Source organism: Notothenia rossii (assembly GCF_949606895.1).
Source record: "Notothenia rossii genome assembly, chromosome: 3".
Taxonomy (NCBI): Eukaryota; Metazoa; Chordata; class Actinopteri; order Perciformes; family Nototheniidae; genus Notothenia; species Notothenia rossii.
Genome location: NC_136901.1, coordinates 20,369,385 through 20,385,257, shown reverse-complemented (window position 1 = coordinate 20,385,257; position 15,873 = coordinate 20,369,385). Strand labels below are relative to the sequence as shown.

General features: G+C 40.7%; 2 protein-coding genes across 9 annotated transcripts in view; both read right to left on the bottom strand.

Annotated features, from left to right (window-relative positions):
* Nucleotides 1–15,873, bottom strand: part of frem1a (Fras1 related extracellular matrix 1a) — a 92,447-nt gene that overhangs the window by 24,019 nt on the left and 52,555 nt on the right. For all 7 annotated transcript variants that reach the window (XM_079671868.1, XM_079671867.1, XM_079671866.1 and 4 more), the window contains exons 15-16: nucleotides 15,056–15,149; nucleotides 14,682–14,934 (exon numbers count right to left, since the gene is read on the bottom strand). In XM_079671868.1, the coding sequence (XP_079527994.1) occupies nucleotides 14,682–14,934; nucleotides 15,056–15,149 (347 nt within the window). The remainder of the gene's footprint in view (nucleotides 1–14,681; nucleotides 14,935–15,055; nucleotides 15,150–15,873) is intronic.
* LOC307033408 (uncharacterized protein) lies at nucleotides 4,043–12,096 on the bottom strand. 2 transcript variants are annotated; one of them, XM_079671875.1, is made up of 5 exons: nucleotides 11,350–12,096; nucleotides 9,815–9,845; nucleotides 8,102–8,248; nucleotides 5,466–5,567; nucleotides 4,043–4,927 (listed from the first exon to the last, which is right to left on the bottom strand). In XM_079671875.1, the coding sequence occupies exons 3-5, from the start codon at nucleotides 8,132–8,134 to the stop codon at nucleotides 4,817–4,819; spliced, it is 246 nt and encodes an 81-aa protein (XP_079528001.1). In that variant the 5' UTR covers nucleotides 8,135–8,248; nucleotides 9,815–9,845; nucleotides 11,350–12,096; the 3' UTR covers nucleotides 4,043–4,816. The 2 variants fall into 2 exon arrangements, with proteins under 2 accessions (XP_079528001.1, XP_079528000.1); XM_079671874.1 differs by lacking the exon at nucleotides 8,102–8,248.

Here is a 15,873-nt window from a genome sequence, read left to right as displayed (position 1 = left end):
CCATCTTCATGACCCAGCGAAACTCTGCTTCAAATACAGCTTGGCTTGAAAAAAATGTTTCCCCTGAGCTCCAGAGCCTTTTTCCGTAGGCTGTTCACTGCTGGTACTGGGCACCTGACTGTCACTTTCGATATCCTGGCTTGTTGGGCCGCTTCTTCCCTCTCCTGTTTTTGTAGTCAAGAAATCTGTCATTCTTCTTTCATTATTTAGCTGTCCAGCTAACTTGGTGTGGGTTTGTCCTTTTGAATGGCTCTTGAGGGAAGCTACCCCCATATTGCTGATGTCAAATGACTTGTGGCAAAACTTGCAGTAAGCCTTGTGGACATCTCCTGGTACCTCTCCAATCCAGTCCTTGTATTGAGAGTCATCTTTCCAATGTGACTTGAATCTGCCGCGTGTCATTGTCACTCACTCCTGTAATGCATCACACATTTGAGATTATGAGTCTTACGTAGAAGGGGTAGTATGCCTACTCTCACTCTGTAAAAGCTTTTGTAAATCAAACTAATGAACCTAAAAGGGAAAACATAAGGCTGGTTCCCCTGTGGTTCCTCAGTACAGCAACCCCACTAGTAAGCTTAGCTTAACAGTATAGATGTATAGAATCAGTCTAGGCATGATCAATGGTTTTTCAAAAATGTCTCACCCCAGATGTTCCTATTTAGTAGTATAATTTTTTTTAACAAAAAAACGAAAAATCACAAAATAGCTAAAAGTAGATATAAGAATGAATGTTACAAAATGTATCAAGACTGGACTATTCATGTCAACTAGTATAGAAGTAATGTCACAGCCTAATGTGAAAATGTATTGGTAGTTAGCTAGCAATGCAAGCTAGCCAACACTAGCTAGTTAGTTAGCAAACTGAATGTTGGCTAGCAAGATTGCACTCCATGTGCTTGCTAACCATCATTAACAAATCCAAATTCTAGCTAGTTAGCAAGATTGCACTGTTTACTAACTAACGTTGATAAACCCAAGTTTACCACAGTTAAAACACAGCTACTTTTATTTGAGAATAAACTTGCATAAGAAGTTTCACTGTAGATGTCAAGGCTCCCGTGTTGGCTGGGAAATGCATGTATTTGACCCTTCTATTGAGATCGCGAGTAACGTTATTATTCCTGAAGTCCACCAATCCGAAACTATACTTTTAAAGTCCATATCGCCAAGTTGCCTGCATCAAATTCCAGTAGCGTGGCGTGGGGAAAAAATTAGGAGAAGCCAATAACACGTCCTCTCTTTTGGGGTGGGGGGGGGGTGGTGGTGGTCAATGTAATAACGTAACCAGATGAGTGATTACAGCACCCGGTATCATTTTACACACATTTGTATCATACAGATGCAAGACTTACACACGCCTGTGACCGACGGGTCCGCACCATAGACCGCACGCACTCTCCAGCCGAAACTCTAATAAGCATTCATTCACAAACTAAATCAGGAGACCTTTAACGTTTTACGTCCGATTAGCGCCTTTTTCCCTCGCTGTACACAGCTCCAGTTTGGGCTTTGGCCTGTCATCAGATTGTATTTGTTGTTGCTGCTGCAGCGGAAGTTTAGTACAATTATTTTTGATTAAATACTCCAAATCTCAACCCTCCATAATTGCACTTGCTTCAGTTGTTTGCTACTTTCTAACGGCGGTGAGAGTGGTGCAGTGACGCTATCTATCTTCTATCGATTAGATTTATGATTCGAAAATTATAAATGTAGGGTAGACATGTGGATATTATCCGACTGAACAAAACATGCATTTATCTAACAGGTTCGTTTTCCACTGACCTTATTTCAAGCTATTTTTCCAAAATCCTATGGAGAAATCCCATTGCTTTTTTTGTCGATTTGTCATATAAATCCATGAGGGAAACCGAGCGCAGCTTACTTCCGGGTTTTATGACGCGTCACTGCGCCACTAAATCGATGTGATTTGATTGGATTGTGAGGCAAGGGAAGCCGGCCGCCGCTGGCTTCCCTTGGCATGGCCCTGACCAATCACAGGTTGGCAGGGGCATGACGTGAGCCTCATCTGATTGGTCAATCCCTCCATTTTTTTTCACCAAGGGAAGCCAATTTCGGCTGGCCTCCTCTCGCAACCGAGAGTGCAATCTACTGTTTCACCATAACATCTAGAGGGGCGCTGTTTCACTCTTTCTAAAATACTCAATGAGAATGGGGGAGAGACGGGCCGGCAGCAACACACAACAAAGAATTTCCGAAACCAAACAAAGTGTTTTTATTTATTTATTAAAATTATAACTACAATCCGAAAAAACAGGGGAAGCCTGGCTTCCCTTGGCCTCCAGGAGAAAACGCCACTGTCAAATTCCAACATCCAATATACCATATAGGACGCCAAGAGCATGCTCTACAACAGGCATCCTCAAAGTCCGGACTCCGGTCCGGATCCGGACCGAACGACAACTGTCTCTGGACTCTGAGCGAAATTATACTTTTCATATGTATTATCTGTATTATCTGTGTTATTTTTGAGACAACGCAACGAGTCAAAATTCTCCGTTGTGTACAAACAGCGCTCTATCTGTCTGTCTGTCTGTCTGTGTGTGTCTGTGTGTGTCTGTCAACGCATTGGTCCAATCACATTCAGCATCCCATCAGCGTTTTTTCCCCCCCACCAACAGTCTGCGAATCAGAGGCACAGTAGGGCGGGTCTTCACGGAATGCGGGTGGGAAAAATGTGTGTTTAAAAAAAAATAATTCAGAGCGAGAGTTAACAGCTCATCTAGTTGCATCTGTACTGTAGCTAGCAGCCTAGTTTCACCTACCTGGGACCCCGGGGCGGCATGGCGTGGCAACTGCCACCCTAAAAATAGGCCTTGCCACCCCAGCTGCCACCCCAGTTGGCAGCTTTGTTTTGAAAGAAAAGTTGCGGCTCATCAGACATTTATGAGAGAACATCTCTAATGTCCGAGTGCAAGTGAATGCAGCACAAGACACACGTCTTGTAACGCACGTCAACCCATGGCGCGAGCGTTGAAATATGATTGCCGGCGATTTCATTTGAACGGTACGGCGCAAAACGAGAAGCATTCGGACCATAGACTGATTCGGACCCAAGTACTGAAGGAATGAGTTATTTGCGGTCTACAATGACAGAGAAGAGACTGTCAAGTTTGGCTGTACTCAGCATTGAATCAAAACGCACTAAAGCTTTGGATCTTACTAATTTTGTGAGGCGTTTTGCTGAACAAAATGGTAATCGCCGCATTCAGCTGTAATAGACATGATGCTCTGTTCACGGGATGAGCATACAAAACTGTTAAGATGATGACCTTACGTGTTTTTTCTTTGTGGGGGTCTGCCCCCAAAAAACTGTTCTAAGTCCTGAGAAAGTCAAATAAGACGGTGTGTAAAACTACACTGCCCAGTCAAAAAAAAGTGACCACTAGGCCAGTAGGTAAGGACTTTCCACTCGATAATAACTGAAGTATAAAATAATGCATGACTGAAGTGATGGAGACCATGTTTGAAGGCAAACAAAAAGAGGAAATAACAGGTCAAATAAAGCAAATCCCCCTCTCAGATTCCACAGCAACCAGAAGAACATACATACTGGCTGGTGATTTGATTAATCAGCTTTGTGATGGAATACAAAATGCACAGTGCATTTCCTTAGCTGTGGATGAGTCCACTGGCACCACTGACAATGCTCAGTTGCTGGTGTTTGTGAGTTTTTATGATGAGGCAAAGGGGGAGTTTGTTGAAGATGTGTTGGGCCTGACGAACCTCAGTGGACACACAAGGGGGCAAGACATTTATAAAGCAATGATGGGAATGCTGGATGAAAGAGGGTGCGACTGCCTTTATTCATAACTGTGCAGCTCTGCGACTCTGAGGGATCAAGCACAGACGCAATAACAATGAAAACTGCTGCATACAGATTATTTTTGTTTTTGCAACCTCGTGTTAAGAATCTTGTTGCAATTTTTTTAAATGTTGAATGACCGTAATAATCGGACCTTTGTCTTATTAAAAACTTTTTTTTGGACCTTTAACATTTGTATTTGAGTACCCCTGCTCTACAACATGGGATCATCCATTTCTATCTACAGTAAAAGCTGTTAACATGTAAAGGGTTTTTATAAACTCATCTTAATTCTGTGCTCAATAGTTTCATTTTATTACTATTTTACACCTCATCCAATACAAATTTCCAGGACAACTGTTTCTATTTCCATGTAAGTGTTCACTTTTGCTTAGTTTCCATGACTTTTCCATACATGGAAAATGAAAAAATTAATTCCATGTTTTCCAGGTACCGTGGGAACCCTGATATAACGTACAGGTAAACATTTATTTAAACAGTTTTTTGCAACTTTACATAAAAATACCATATATAATCTAAAATAAGAATTTAAATATTACTATGCATATTAAAATCTCTTATTCACATCCTGAATTATAATCGAACTAAAGGTGCAATAAATGTTGCTTGTGCAAATACCGATTTGAAAACACGATGGCACTTCCAGGAGCCCAGTAAGGCCATAGACAAACCATGCAGTATCCTTCAAAAGGGTGTCCTTAAATAAACAGGAACAAACTTCTCAAACATGTAACAAAACGCCGAAGGTAACCATGTGCCATTTTTGATGGAGACATAACCATCGTTCTCAAGCAAGAAGCTTATTTTTCAGGCTGTTCAACTTTGGGGACAGCTTTGAACAGTCCAGTTCCAGAAAGAGTTTCTGGAAGGCTTCGAACGTGTAGTTTAGCTGCTTGGGATAGGCAAGATTGACTGCATATGCAATCCCAATGAGCATGCATCAAGCCCTTGGAATGGTCCCCTGAGAAGTCAGCCCTCTACAACAATGCCGATGTCATGGGAACCCTCTGAAGCATTTGTGTTGATGCTGTAGATCGCCATCCCTTGAACAGCAAGGTCCTGTGATGCGTTGTCTGCATCCTGAAATTACAAAAACATTTTACATGTCAGAATGTTCCGCCAAAGGAGATGGTGATAACAATTAATATATAATAATTTACCAAATTTCTTACAACTTACTGGATACTTGAAATGAATGCTCCCTAATTACATCAGTGTTTTAGAAGAATTGAACATAAGGCATTTTGCAATAGCATATTCTTATCCCAGCTAAGTTAAGAATTAGGTGATTATTTCACCAACAACAATTTAATTACAACATAAATTATAGTCTGAATTGAGTCAAATGTTTTTAAATTTAAATAAATCCATAGGTATTTTAATGTATAAATAACACCTGTGTATTGAGGAATATCTTATTTTACATTTTCTAGCAAAAGCTTGCCAACTAATCTTGATATTTCACTGTAAGACCATTTCTGAAGATGGCAGTCAATTACAGCAACTGGCTCAATGCTGCTTCTTTCTGGGAAAAATATTTATCATTTTATCTTATGATTCGACCTTGCCAAGACATACCAGGAGAGAAGACAGAGAGAGATGAGGGAGATACACTTACATCATACTCTTTTAAGAGCTGATCAGTACGTTCCCCAAGGTAAATCATCAGACAGCGAATGACAACCTCTCTTGTGATGTTGATGTTGGGATTGCTTGGAGTCTGAAATAAAAAATAAACATGGTTTAATTTGAATGAAACATGTCCTATCACCCAGTGCTTTATTACAGAAAATGTTGCCTTATCTGCGAGTGTCTCAGTCTGTTACTTTAAAAATAAACATTACCTTATTTTATTGCTCATTACTTATACTATAAGAGTTTGATTTAAAAAAAAAAAAACAGAAACCCATCAGTAAATGACAAATGTCAGTTAAGCTGTTGGCATACAATCTAACAAGTTTAAGTATACCAGACATATCTTTTCAATAATCATTCAGTGTTAAAAGCAACCCAAACCAACCAATGCTGTAAATAACATATATATATATATATTAGGGCCGGGACTCGATTACAAAAAATTAATCTAATTAATTAGAGATGTTGTAATTAATTAATCGAAATTAATCGCATTTTTTATCGCATATAAATATTTGACCTGAGAACAGTGAGAAGATGTCAATAAAGTGTGCCGTCACACAGAGGTAATTTGAATTGCTAACCGAGGTCCAATGATCCCCAGTCAGGACAACACATTCGGCTTTCTTCAATAAATTCTCTTTTTCTTCCTTTTCATTGTCATAAAGCTGCTGGATTCTTTTTGTCACTGTCTTTCTGCATGGCAGCTCATATGTTGTGTCAGACGATGCAATCTGTAGTACCTTTTGCAGCCCCTTCTCTTCTACCACTCCAAGTGGTCTACAGTCGAGTGCAATCCAGTGAGCTGGTTATTTTTTCAGACGTGGACTTAGTTATCCTGGACCTGAAACCAGTCATCTGGTTGAGTGTGGGTTGGGTGTGGGTCCTACTTGTCAACCCTCCCGATTTTCGCGGGAGACTCCCGATTTCACTGCCCTCTCCCGGTTTCCTCCCTGGGTCATATTTCTCCCGCATTTCTCCCGATTTCTGACAAAATCAGATTTACACACGACTGTTTCCACTCGGACTTTAATACAGCTACACCATTGTTTGGTTTCCATGGTAACACGTCTCTTTAGTAGCGCGCGCAGCTCAAAGTCTGAGAGGGTGAGGCAGATATTCACAGAAAACAGAACAAGAATTGACAACTACTCTACTCTCTGCTCACTCCTTTCCTGTAAAATGCAGGTCCAGTCCACACATATGCTCCATCAAGGACGGTGCTACAGGCCGCAAGGCAGTGCACTTACAACTACAATAAGCATGTTAATGTTAATCTAACAGCTCCGGCGAGCCACTAGCACCCCCCCCAATTTTGCATTTTGAAATGCTCCCAATTTCTGAGGGCAACTATGGTGTGGGTCCTTATACTCGGAGTCGGGCTAACGTCCACGCTAGCTTCCACGCTAGCTGCTATATGTTTTTGCATTAAGGTGATACTTGAGGCTTGATGTACTGCGGTGATATGCGAATTCCTTTTTGCATAATTTGCATACAACCGTGCTCTTATCGACGCTTCCATCCGTCCGTTTTTAAAATAAAATTTCCCATCCAAGGGGGGCAACCAAAGCGGTCTCATCAGCTTCTTCGTTCATGTTTGACTATTGTTCACTTTAGTTTGTTGTTGTCTGAAGTCATGAACGTTAGTTGGTGCTCCAGTATAATCAGTACGCCTGAAACTCGTCCAGTGAGAAACGTTCCGCAGGGCAAAAATAAGTGCGGTTAAAATGCGTACAATTTTTTAACGCGTTAATGTTTGTGTAATTAATTAATCTTAATTAACGCGTTAAAGTCCCGGCCCTAATATATATTACAAATAGTTACAATGCTGTAATTTTGGTAATTAGAGACAATGTACACTTAGTGGCTACTGAAAATAAATGCTCCTGTTCAATATGATGAAATTCAATTGTTCTATAATGTGTAGAGATGTCCCGATCCGATCACGTGATCGGAGCCGATCAAGTAATTTTCAAAAGATCGGAATCGGGAGAGAAAAATCGGCGATCGGGATTTAATTTTTTTTTTTTATGCAATATTACAAAACAAAAATGACCTTGTTCAAGTCTTAAAGTTATCCTGAGGCCTTAGTTTTGGTTTCAAATTACACAACATCATGTATCATGTTTCTTTGGGGCTTGTTTTCATAGACCTGGTTGCTTATTTCTCAAAATCATTGTCAAAATCAAATGATCGGAATCGGATCGGGAGCAAAAAAAGGTGATCGGGACATCCCTAATAATGTGTAATTGTTTTGACACCCTCAGGTTTTAAGTATATTTTTTAACATTGAGGTCTATTCTATTGAAAATATTGTCCTGGACAAGCCTATTTTCAGAGTCATTTCAAATGTTCTGACGCCCGCTTGAATATAGATAGGAAGTACTAAGAATGAGAAACACCCTTCAATATAATTGTGTCAAGTAGACTTTTAGCCTGACCTCGAGTAAAAAGCTAATTGAATGCACACATTTCTGAAGATGTTAAGTTAAAATTAACATTATAAACCTGAGTAAGTATTGATCTTAATAAAGCTGAAAACTATTTTACTTCTTTTGTGAGAATTACAGCCTTGCATTACCTCCTTTTGTCATGATAATAATATTCATTGAAGGGTACCTGGATAAGGACAGCTTTCAACTTCAACCCCATGGTTCCTCCCTTGGAGTGGAACAGTTTCAGAAGGCCAGGAGTATATTCATCCTGTTAGGACATGAACTTCGATTCCAGGTGCACCATCATGATTCTGTGAAACTCATCCTGGATCTGAAAGACAGATAATGAAACCAGAATTTATTTTAATATTACAATTTAACCTATTATTCTTACAAGATTTTAAAAGCAGAGAGCACCTACTATGATCTTTTTGTTTGTCTTGCCATGTTTCATGATTTTCCCATTCTGGGTTTAATCATATGACTTCACAGCATGTGCATATAGTGTTTTGGCTAGCAAATGTCATTGTTCAATGTTGGACTTTGCATATACACTTCCAAGGATTATTTATGATTCCTTTATAAACAGTGTAACCATGTGATGCGACAAAAACGTTATCATTCTGGAGCAGGTATAATAATATTAGGATGCACTTATAACTCACGCTAAGTTAGTTATGATGGGCTCGTCAATATTACACTTATAAATCCTCAATGTTGAATCAACTACGTTTTTCTAACAGCAGCAACAGAGGCTGAGGATGAAATGAAGTGGAGATCTTCCACCAAGGCATCAATACACCTCACTGAGGCATTATAGATGCTTTCCAACTTCAGCAGTAGTATACCAATTCTTTGAAGAACCAAGTCTGATGCACTTTCCCGATCAGAATCTAGATTAGTGCCCTCACCAACCTCTGGTAATTCAGGTTGGTCAACAGTCTGATTACGGTGACTAGCATACACTTCTTGCTTAAAATCACTCAAACAATATGATGTGTGTCTTCTGCTTTTGTGCTTCAAAAATGTATTGTATACATTTGTCATAAAGTTGCATCCCTCAAATAGACAAAAGACAGTTTCGTGACTCTTCAGATGATTTCCAATATGCTGAAAGTATTCCTTCTCTGTAGAACAACAAGTATGCCATACTAAACACTTGAAAGCATGGATGATTCCTGGCTGTTGACTTTCTTCAGTTGGATGGTATTTGGACAAATGGGTACGAAGTGCACCCTGCATTTTAAATGTGCAAGGGCAACTTTCATAAAGACATGGCTGTGATTGCACACGACCAAATGTTGCGTGTTGTAGTCTGTAATGCTTGAGTAGATTCCACTTTGTGTCAGACAAAGTCTTGCAGATCTTACACTGCCATCCCATAGGTCCTGACCTAAGGTAATACAAAAAAGCCTATTTCACTTGGTTATTCAATTAACCTCCCTTATGGATTTAATAATTACACATTGACATGACGGAGACAAGACACTTTTCATTTTGGTTTTAGTAAATATTGAGCATAAATCTTAAAACATAAAGTTTGTTTTAGACATTTAAAAACACAATATTTGTTCACAATAAACGTTTTGTCTTGTGTTATGTAAATGGCAATTAGGCTATGTTAAAGTATGTACAAACCATGTGTAATATCAGCTTACTTATATGTATATCTCTGAGAAATAATGTATAAGTAGTTCTATGTTTGCTGCTAAACTCAAATTAAGGTTTGCACAACAGGTTTTAAAAATCAATGATGATCAAAGCTCAAGTAAATGTGCTTTTTAACAAACAAAAGTTGATAGAAATACTGTAATAACCACATTTTGTATTGCAAAACAAACTGTGCAAAAACATTTACTTGAAATGTTGTAACATGGCATGCAAGTGTGAAACATACCTTTGATAATACTCCACGATTCTTCATGCACCTGAAACGAAATTCTTATTACCTTTAATTCCATTGGATGAAGTCACATTTAACAAACACATAACTTTAAAATCAAACATTAAAATCTTAGAAGTTGCTAAAAAAACACTTGTATTACAACAAATGCATTTAATAAGAGACAGACTTTTATTAATCCCTCGTGGGGAAATTGTTTCTCTGCATTTGACCCATCCTAATTTTAGGAGCAGTGTGCTGCCATTGGCGCCCGGGGAGCAGTGTAGCGAACGGTGCCTTGCTCAGGGACACCTCGGTAGCACTTGGTCTAGCCGGGACTTGAACTGGTTGAAATGGTTCCAGTTGCCAGGCCAACTCCCTAAGGACTTCGCCACCACCGCCGCCCATTTATCATGCACACTTGTTACACCGCGTGTTTCAAACATGTGATCTTTCTCGTTTAAAAGTTAAACAAGTGAGCATGAGGTTTCCGTAGCAAGTAATTACTGGTGATATAATAAATAAGTTGTTCAAGGATAATTGCTATCTTTTCTTTCTTAATATTAAAATGACCATTTTAATACCACTACATTTCCATACTACAAAAATCAATGCAAACCACAGAAAACCAATATCAGCCGTTAGCTGTTAGCACTCAGAGCCACAGCTCCTCATATCTGTTCAGAAACTAGACAAAAAGTTAAAAAAGTACAAACCACAGACTGTCTGTGTCATGGCGAATACAGTCGCTGCTTTATTAATGTCTGTATAGGCCGTTGTTGTGAGTGTGGACGGTCGGAGCATATACAGCGTTAGCTTAGCTCACTCCATTAAGAAACACGCATTTTAAAAAGGTGTTAGGCCTGCCGTCTTGTTGCAGACTTGTCTAAGCATTAATTCATGGTTTTTACTAACCGGTATCAGTATGTTGTTACTTCGGCATCATTTAGAAACGTGTATTACAATTAAATCATGGTAAAATATGTTCATTTTGTTGTAGTTGTAGCCCCCTTGCCAGCGATTCTCTCACTAGTTTAGCATATTCCGCCTGTTTGCGAAAAAGTACCCCCGGGCCGGAACTAGGCATAGTGTTAACGCAACCAAAAACGGGCCCAGCACGACACGGCACGCTTAAACCGCGCAGGAGGAACTGCGCCATAACTGTTAGCGCCGGTATTATGCCATTTTAGTGACTGAATCCCTAATGCTAACGTTAGCTACATTTGAAAAGTTGGTTTAGCCTATATGCTACTTAGCAATGCACACACAAATAGTGCCACAGTGAATTTGGTATAACAGTCAACACAAACATTATTGTATAGTACCGACCTTCTTTCTCCTTGCAATGCTTTTAGTCGAGACAAAGACAACACAGACTGACTGAAACCCTAATGCTAACGTTAGCTACATTTGAAAAGTTAGTTTAGCCATGCACATCCAGTAAAGTTGGCATGTTTGGTAACTTAGAGTAACACAAAACGATGTTCAACTGCAACAGCAACGTAATTTAAAAAATGTGTGTTAATTAACAACAATAAAGCAGGTCTTACCTTTGGTAAACTGGCAGTCTCGAAGTGAAGTGTGGCAGACGCACGATGAACATGACCATGTGCCGCAAAATGCCTGAGCGGAAGTGTAAAGGCAGTGGAACTGACAACCTCCCAATGAGTCAAATGTATCAATATTTTTGCATTTTTGATGCTACTAAAAATATACCATTAATTTCTACTCAGTAATCCACAGCTGATTTTATTGAGGAAAAACTAAGTAAAATGCAATTAATAAATAATTCAAAATTGTTTGAATTTAGCTTAATGTGATTCCAAACTAAACAAAGTCATTTATATTGTGTATAATTTACTTGGTATTATTTATTTAATATTGACCCCAATCCCAGTTTTTACAGTGTAGAGGGTGCTCAAACATTTAGGGTTTCCCATTAATGTACCGGCCGCTACAGAGGAATTTTCTACTGCAACAATCCCCACACATATTCACAATGTACCCGCGACTGTTACAATGAAGGCTTGATGATCAGCTCACGGCATATAGGTGTAAGCAGGGGTAGAGTGCTATTTTTATAGGTGGTGTGTGGACCTCACATAGGGGGGTCCGGGGGCAAGTTCCCCCTTTGTAGATTTTTAAATATTGAAGTTAAAAGCATCAATCTGCTGCACTTTGAGAGCAAAATGAAGAGATCTATGGATACATCTCTCAACACCCATATGAAACAGAACTGTAAACAGATTTACTATTTTTTTATGGATATTTTACAAATCACTCCCTTTTAAACTTTATTCTTTTTTTACTGTAATATAGTATTTCATACCTGTTTTTAATGTATTCTCTTATTTTTTTATAACTATAATGATCATATAAGCGTGTGCCTCGGAAATAATTGTTTACATTAATGGTGACCAAAACGTTTGAGACCCACTGAGATAACACTGAGAGAGTCCTTTAGCTCACTGAGCCTCTCAGTCTGACAGGAGAGGACTCTCCTCCACCTTGTTGTTGAAAAAACTCCTTATATCCGTTAGCGTAGCTCGCTAGCACCAGAAGCTAACAACAACGATCTCCGGTAATGGTGCACTCTCTCTCTCTCGCTCGCGCACGCACACAAAATGACTCGTTCCACACACACACAGGGCCGAGCTTTAATGAAACACAGAGACCCAGACGTAATAGTACTGTACTGTATCATATTATAAAAAAATAAATAATAACCATTTTTCCTCCTGGTCTCTTGCGCGCCCCCCCCCCCGTCATGCCTTTGCGCCCCCCTGGATTTGATTGAACTTCCAGACCAGAGAGCTGACGCAATTACGCAGCACTTGTTGAAATGCCTCCAAGGAAAAGGCTTTGATGATGCTTACTTGAAGAAGCATTTTATTTCATTTGCAAGTGATGAAGCGAGCGTCATGTTGGGATGAAAATCAGGTGTAGCCAAACAGCTTTCTGAACTGTACCCTAATAGTCACCTGGCATTGCCTAAATCATCGTTTGGAGCTGACTGTGGGGGACACGGTGTCTGACGTGAGTGGTGTAAACCCTTTCCAGGCGTTTATGGACAAATTGTACACTGTGTACAGCAGATCACCCCTAAACCAATGAGAACTGGCAGAGTGTGCTGCTGAGTTGCATCAACAAATAATAAAAGTAGGCTGTGTGTTAAGCACGAGATGGGTGGCCAGTTCTTATCGCACAGTATCCGCTGTTTGGAACAACTTTGAGTGACTGTGTGCACACTTTAGCTTCGCGATGACAGATGAGAAACGATCAGCAAACATTAGAAAGCTGTATGAAGGTCTGTCAAAGCGACTGACTTCAAAGCAGTTTCTTTTAGATTTAGCGCTTATGTGTGATACACTGAATGAGTTATCCCTGTTGTCAGAATGTTTGCAAAAGCGCACAACATCAGAAGCCTACGCCGACAAACTGATCCATCGGAGCATTCGTTTTATCAATGAACTTGGGGAGCGACCTGGGACCAAGGTTCTTGCTAGTGGTCGCGAACGAGCCGATTCTTTTGAACGGCTCTTTGGTACGAACGAGGGGAACCGAGTCATACTTGGTGAGAGCCGTTCTTGTTATCGTTCAATTGTTGGTCCACACTCACTGCCTGCCAAAATCCACTCGCCTTTTAAAAAGCTTGATTTTGTTCCCCTAACGTATTCTGTGAAGACCCGCCCCTAATCTGATTAGTAGGTTTCAGCACGAGGAGTGAGATGGGGTGGGTCTTAACGGAATACGCAAGAGAGAGAAGTCATAACAAGTGGTACAGGACAGGTAGACGACGTGTTTTTCGGATAGAAAATGAGCCAAACGCGAAAGCGCAGCAGAATTTGGATGCATTTTATGTTAGTTTAGTGGTTCTGTCCTGGAGAGATGATAATTTTACAAAATACAGTTACTCAAGTACATCTTCGATCTTCGCAAATCAGTTATGAGTCTTCCAACGAATCACGCTCAATTTAAGATGGGGCCTTGCATATGACGCACACCTGCACACTTGCTAGCCTGTTCCATTCTTCGTTCTCCGATTGCCAGGAAGGATTCTTACCTAGCCTCTGGAGGACCTGACTCGGAAGACATGTCCTACCAAGGAAGCGTCCTCGACATAGAGAAACACCCTATGAGTCCCTGAGGGAGGATTACGCAAATGAAGCCGCTGACGTCACTTCTTCTTCTTCTGCTTTTGGTTTACTGGCAGGCCGCAAACAACTTCACGGCGTATACTGCTGCCCGAAGTCCCCGGCCGGAAGTCCCCGAGTTGGGGACTGGCTTCAGTAGAAGCCTTCACCAAAACTTCTTCACCAAAACTTTTCGGAGTTTTACTGGGCGTGGTTTGCAATTCGCCCAGCCAATCAGAAATTGGAACCTTTTTCTCACCAGGAAAGTACCACCTCTCGAGCAGGGACTGAAAAAGGGTGAAACGGTTCCCGAAAAAAAGTTCTAGTTCCAGATCTTTTTGGTGTGAACGCAAAATCCCAGGAACTATCGAAACTATTCCTGGGAAAAGTACTCCGGTGTAAAAGTACTTTTATTTTAAAGCAAAAGCAGCAAATCTTCACATTCAAGAAGCAAAATTACTTCCAATTGCTTTTCTGCCAAACAGCTCAGGATTTTCAGTGAATTAAATATCATTTTGAATGGTTTCATCTATACCAGATTTTAAAGGATTTCTGTGTACGAATAAAGCAACTAAAATAAATGTAGTGGAGTAAAAAGTACAACTTTTGACTCCAAAATGTTGTGGATTAGAAGTATAAAGTAGTATAAAATGAAAATACTCAGGTAAAGTACAAGTACCTGAAATGTGCAGCAATAACACTGTAAATTGATCCAAAGAAAAGCTATTAGAACTTTAGCGTTCACCCACCTGTGTGTCTGTAGCTGATGACCCCTGCAGTGATGTCTGCCTGTAGGAAGCGGTCCACCACTACAGAGCTCCGGAGAACCACACCATGGTACGGCTGTCGGGCGATCAGGAAGGCCAGGCCGCTGTTGTCACTGTCTGCATCAGCAGCGTAGATATACTCAGCTGTGATGACCACTTCCTGTCCCTCTGCACAGCTGAGAACAGGTTTCAAACCAGCAACCAACACTGGGACTTCATCATTGATAGGCATCACCTGCAGAAGACATGCAAGGCAGTTTAGTTAAACAATGAATGGTTCAGTTTTCACTGACGTTTTTCTTACTGTAAAGCAGAACACAGAATTTAAGGTCAAAAAGCTTGTCCAGTTCTATTACCTTGACTTGCAGGACAAAACTGACCGAGTTGGTGCCATCTGTTGCAGTGAATTCAATGTTGTCCTCTAAAGTTTCTGAGCTGTCGTGCTTGTACCTGATTGACAAATGAGAGACAACATTAAGACTTTCTAAGTGATGAAATAAACTGAACGCTTGATGTAAGAATTTAATCAATAATAATAATAATAATAATAATAGCTTGGATTTATATAGCGCCTTTCATGAGACCCAAGGTCGCTTTACAAGGAAGAACAGGGCAAAACAAACATAACAAAACAAAAGGCAGTCAGACATCCAGTCAGATAGACAAAACAACAAATAGATTAGGGGCCAAAGGTCTTAAGGCCCTGACACACCAAGCAGTCACCAGAGAACTCGCCGACGCCGACTGCTGCGTCGCCGTGTTCTCCTGAGTCTTGGCCATGTGTCACACTGGAACACACCGCAAAGACTTCAGCCGAGCACATACGAACTGCGCATGCGTGAGTGGCAATAACTCTCCATACGTGCCTTTAGTGAACAGATGGGTCTTGAGGGCCCTTTGGAAGGTGTCAAGCGTGGGGATGTTGCGGATCTCTGCAGGGAGAGTGTCCAGAGGGTGGGGGCTGCCACACTGAAGGCTCTGTCTCCGAAGGATTGCTGTTTGGTGCGGGGGGTGGTAAGCAGGCCAGAGTCTGAAGACCGCAGGTTCCGGAGAGGGGCATGTGGGTGAAGGATGTCCGATAGGTACTGGGGGGCATGGGCATGGAGGGACTTGTACGTAATGAGGAGGATTTTGAATGATATGCGGGACTTGACCGGCAACCAGTGGAGGTGGA

What these genes read in the sequence shown, in the direction of transcription:
- LOC307033408 (XM_079671874.1), bottom strand. Translation starts at nt 11,408, where the DNA reads ATGGTCATGTTCATCGTGCGTCTGCCACACTTCACTTCGAGACTGCCA. An exon ending in ATCGTGGAGTATTATCAAAG is followed by an intron (nt 5,568 to 9,814) that starts GTATGTTTCACA and finishes TTTTTATTTCAG; the next exon opens with ACTCCAAGCAATCCCAACAT. An exon ending in AGCTCTTAAAAGAGTATGAT is followed by an intron (nt 4,928 to 5,465) that starts GTAAGTGTATCT and finishes TTGTAATTTCAG; the next exon opens with GATGCAGACAACGCATCACA.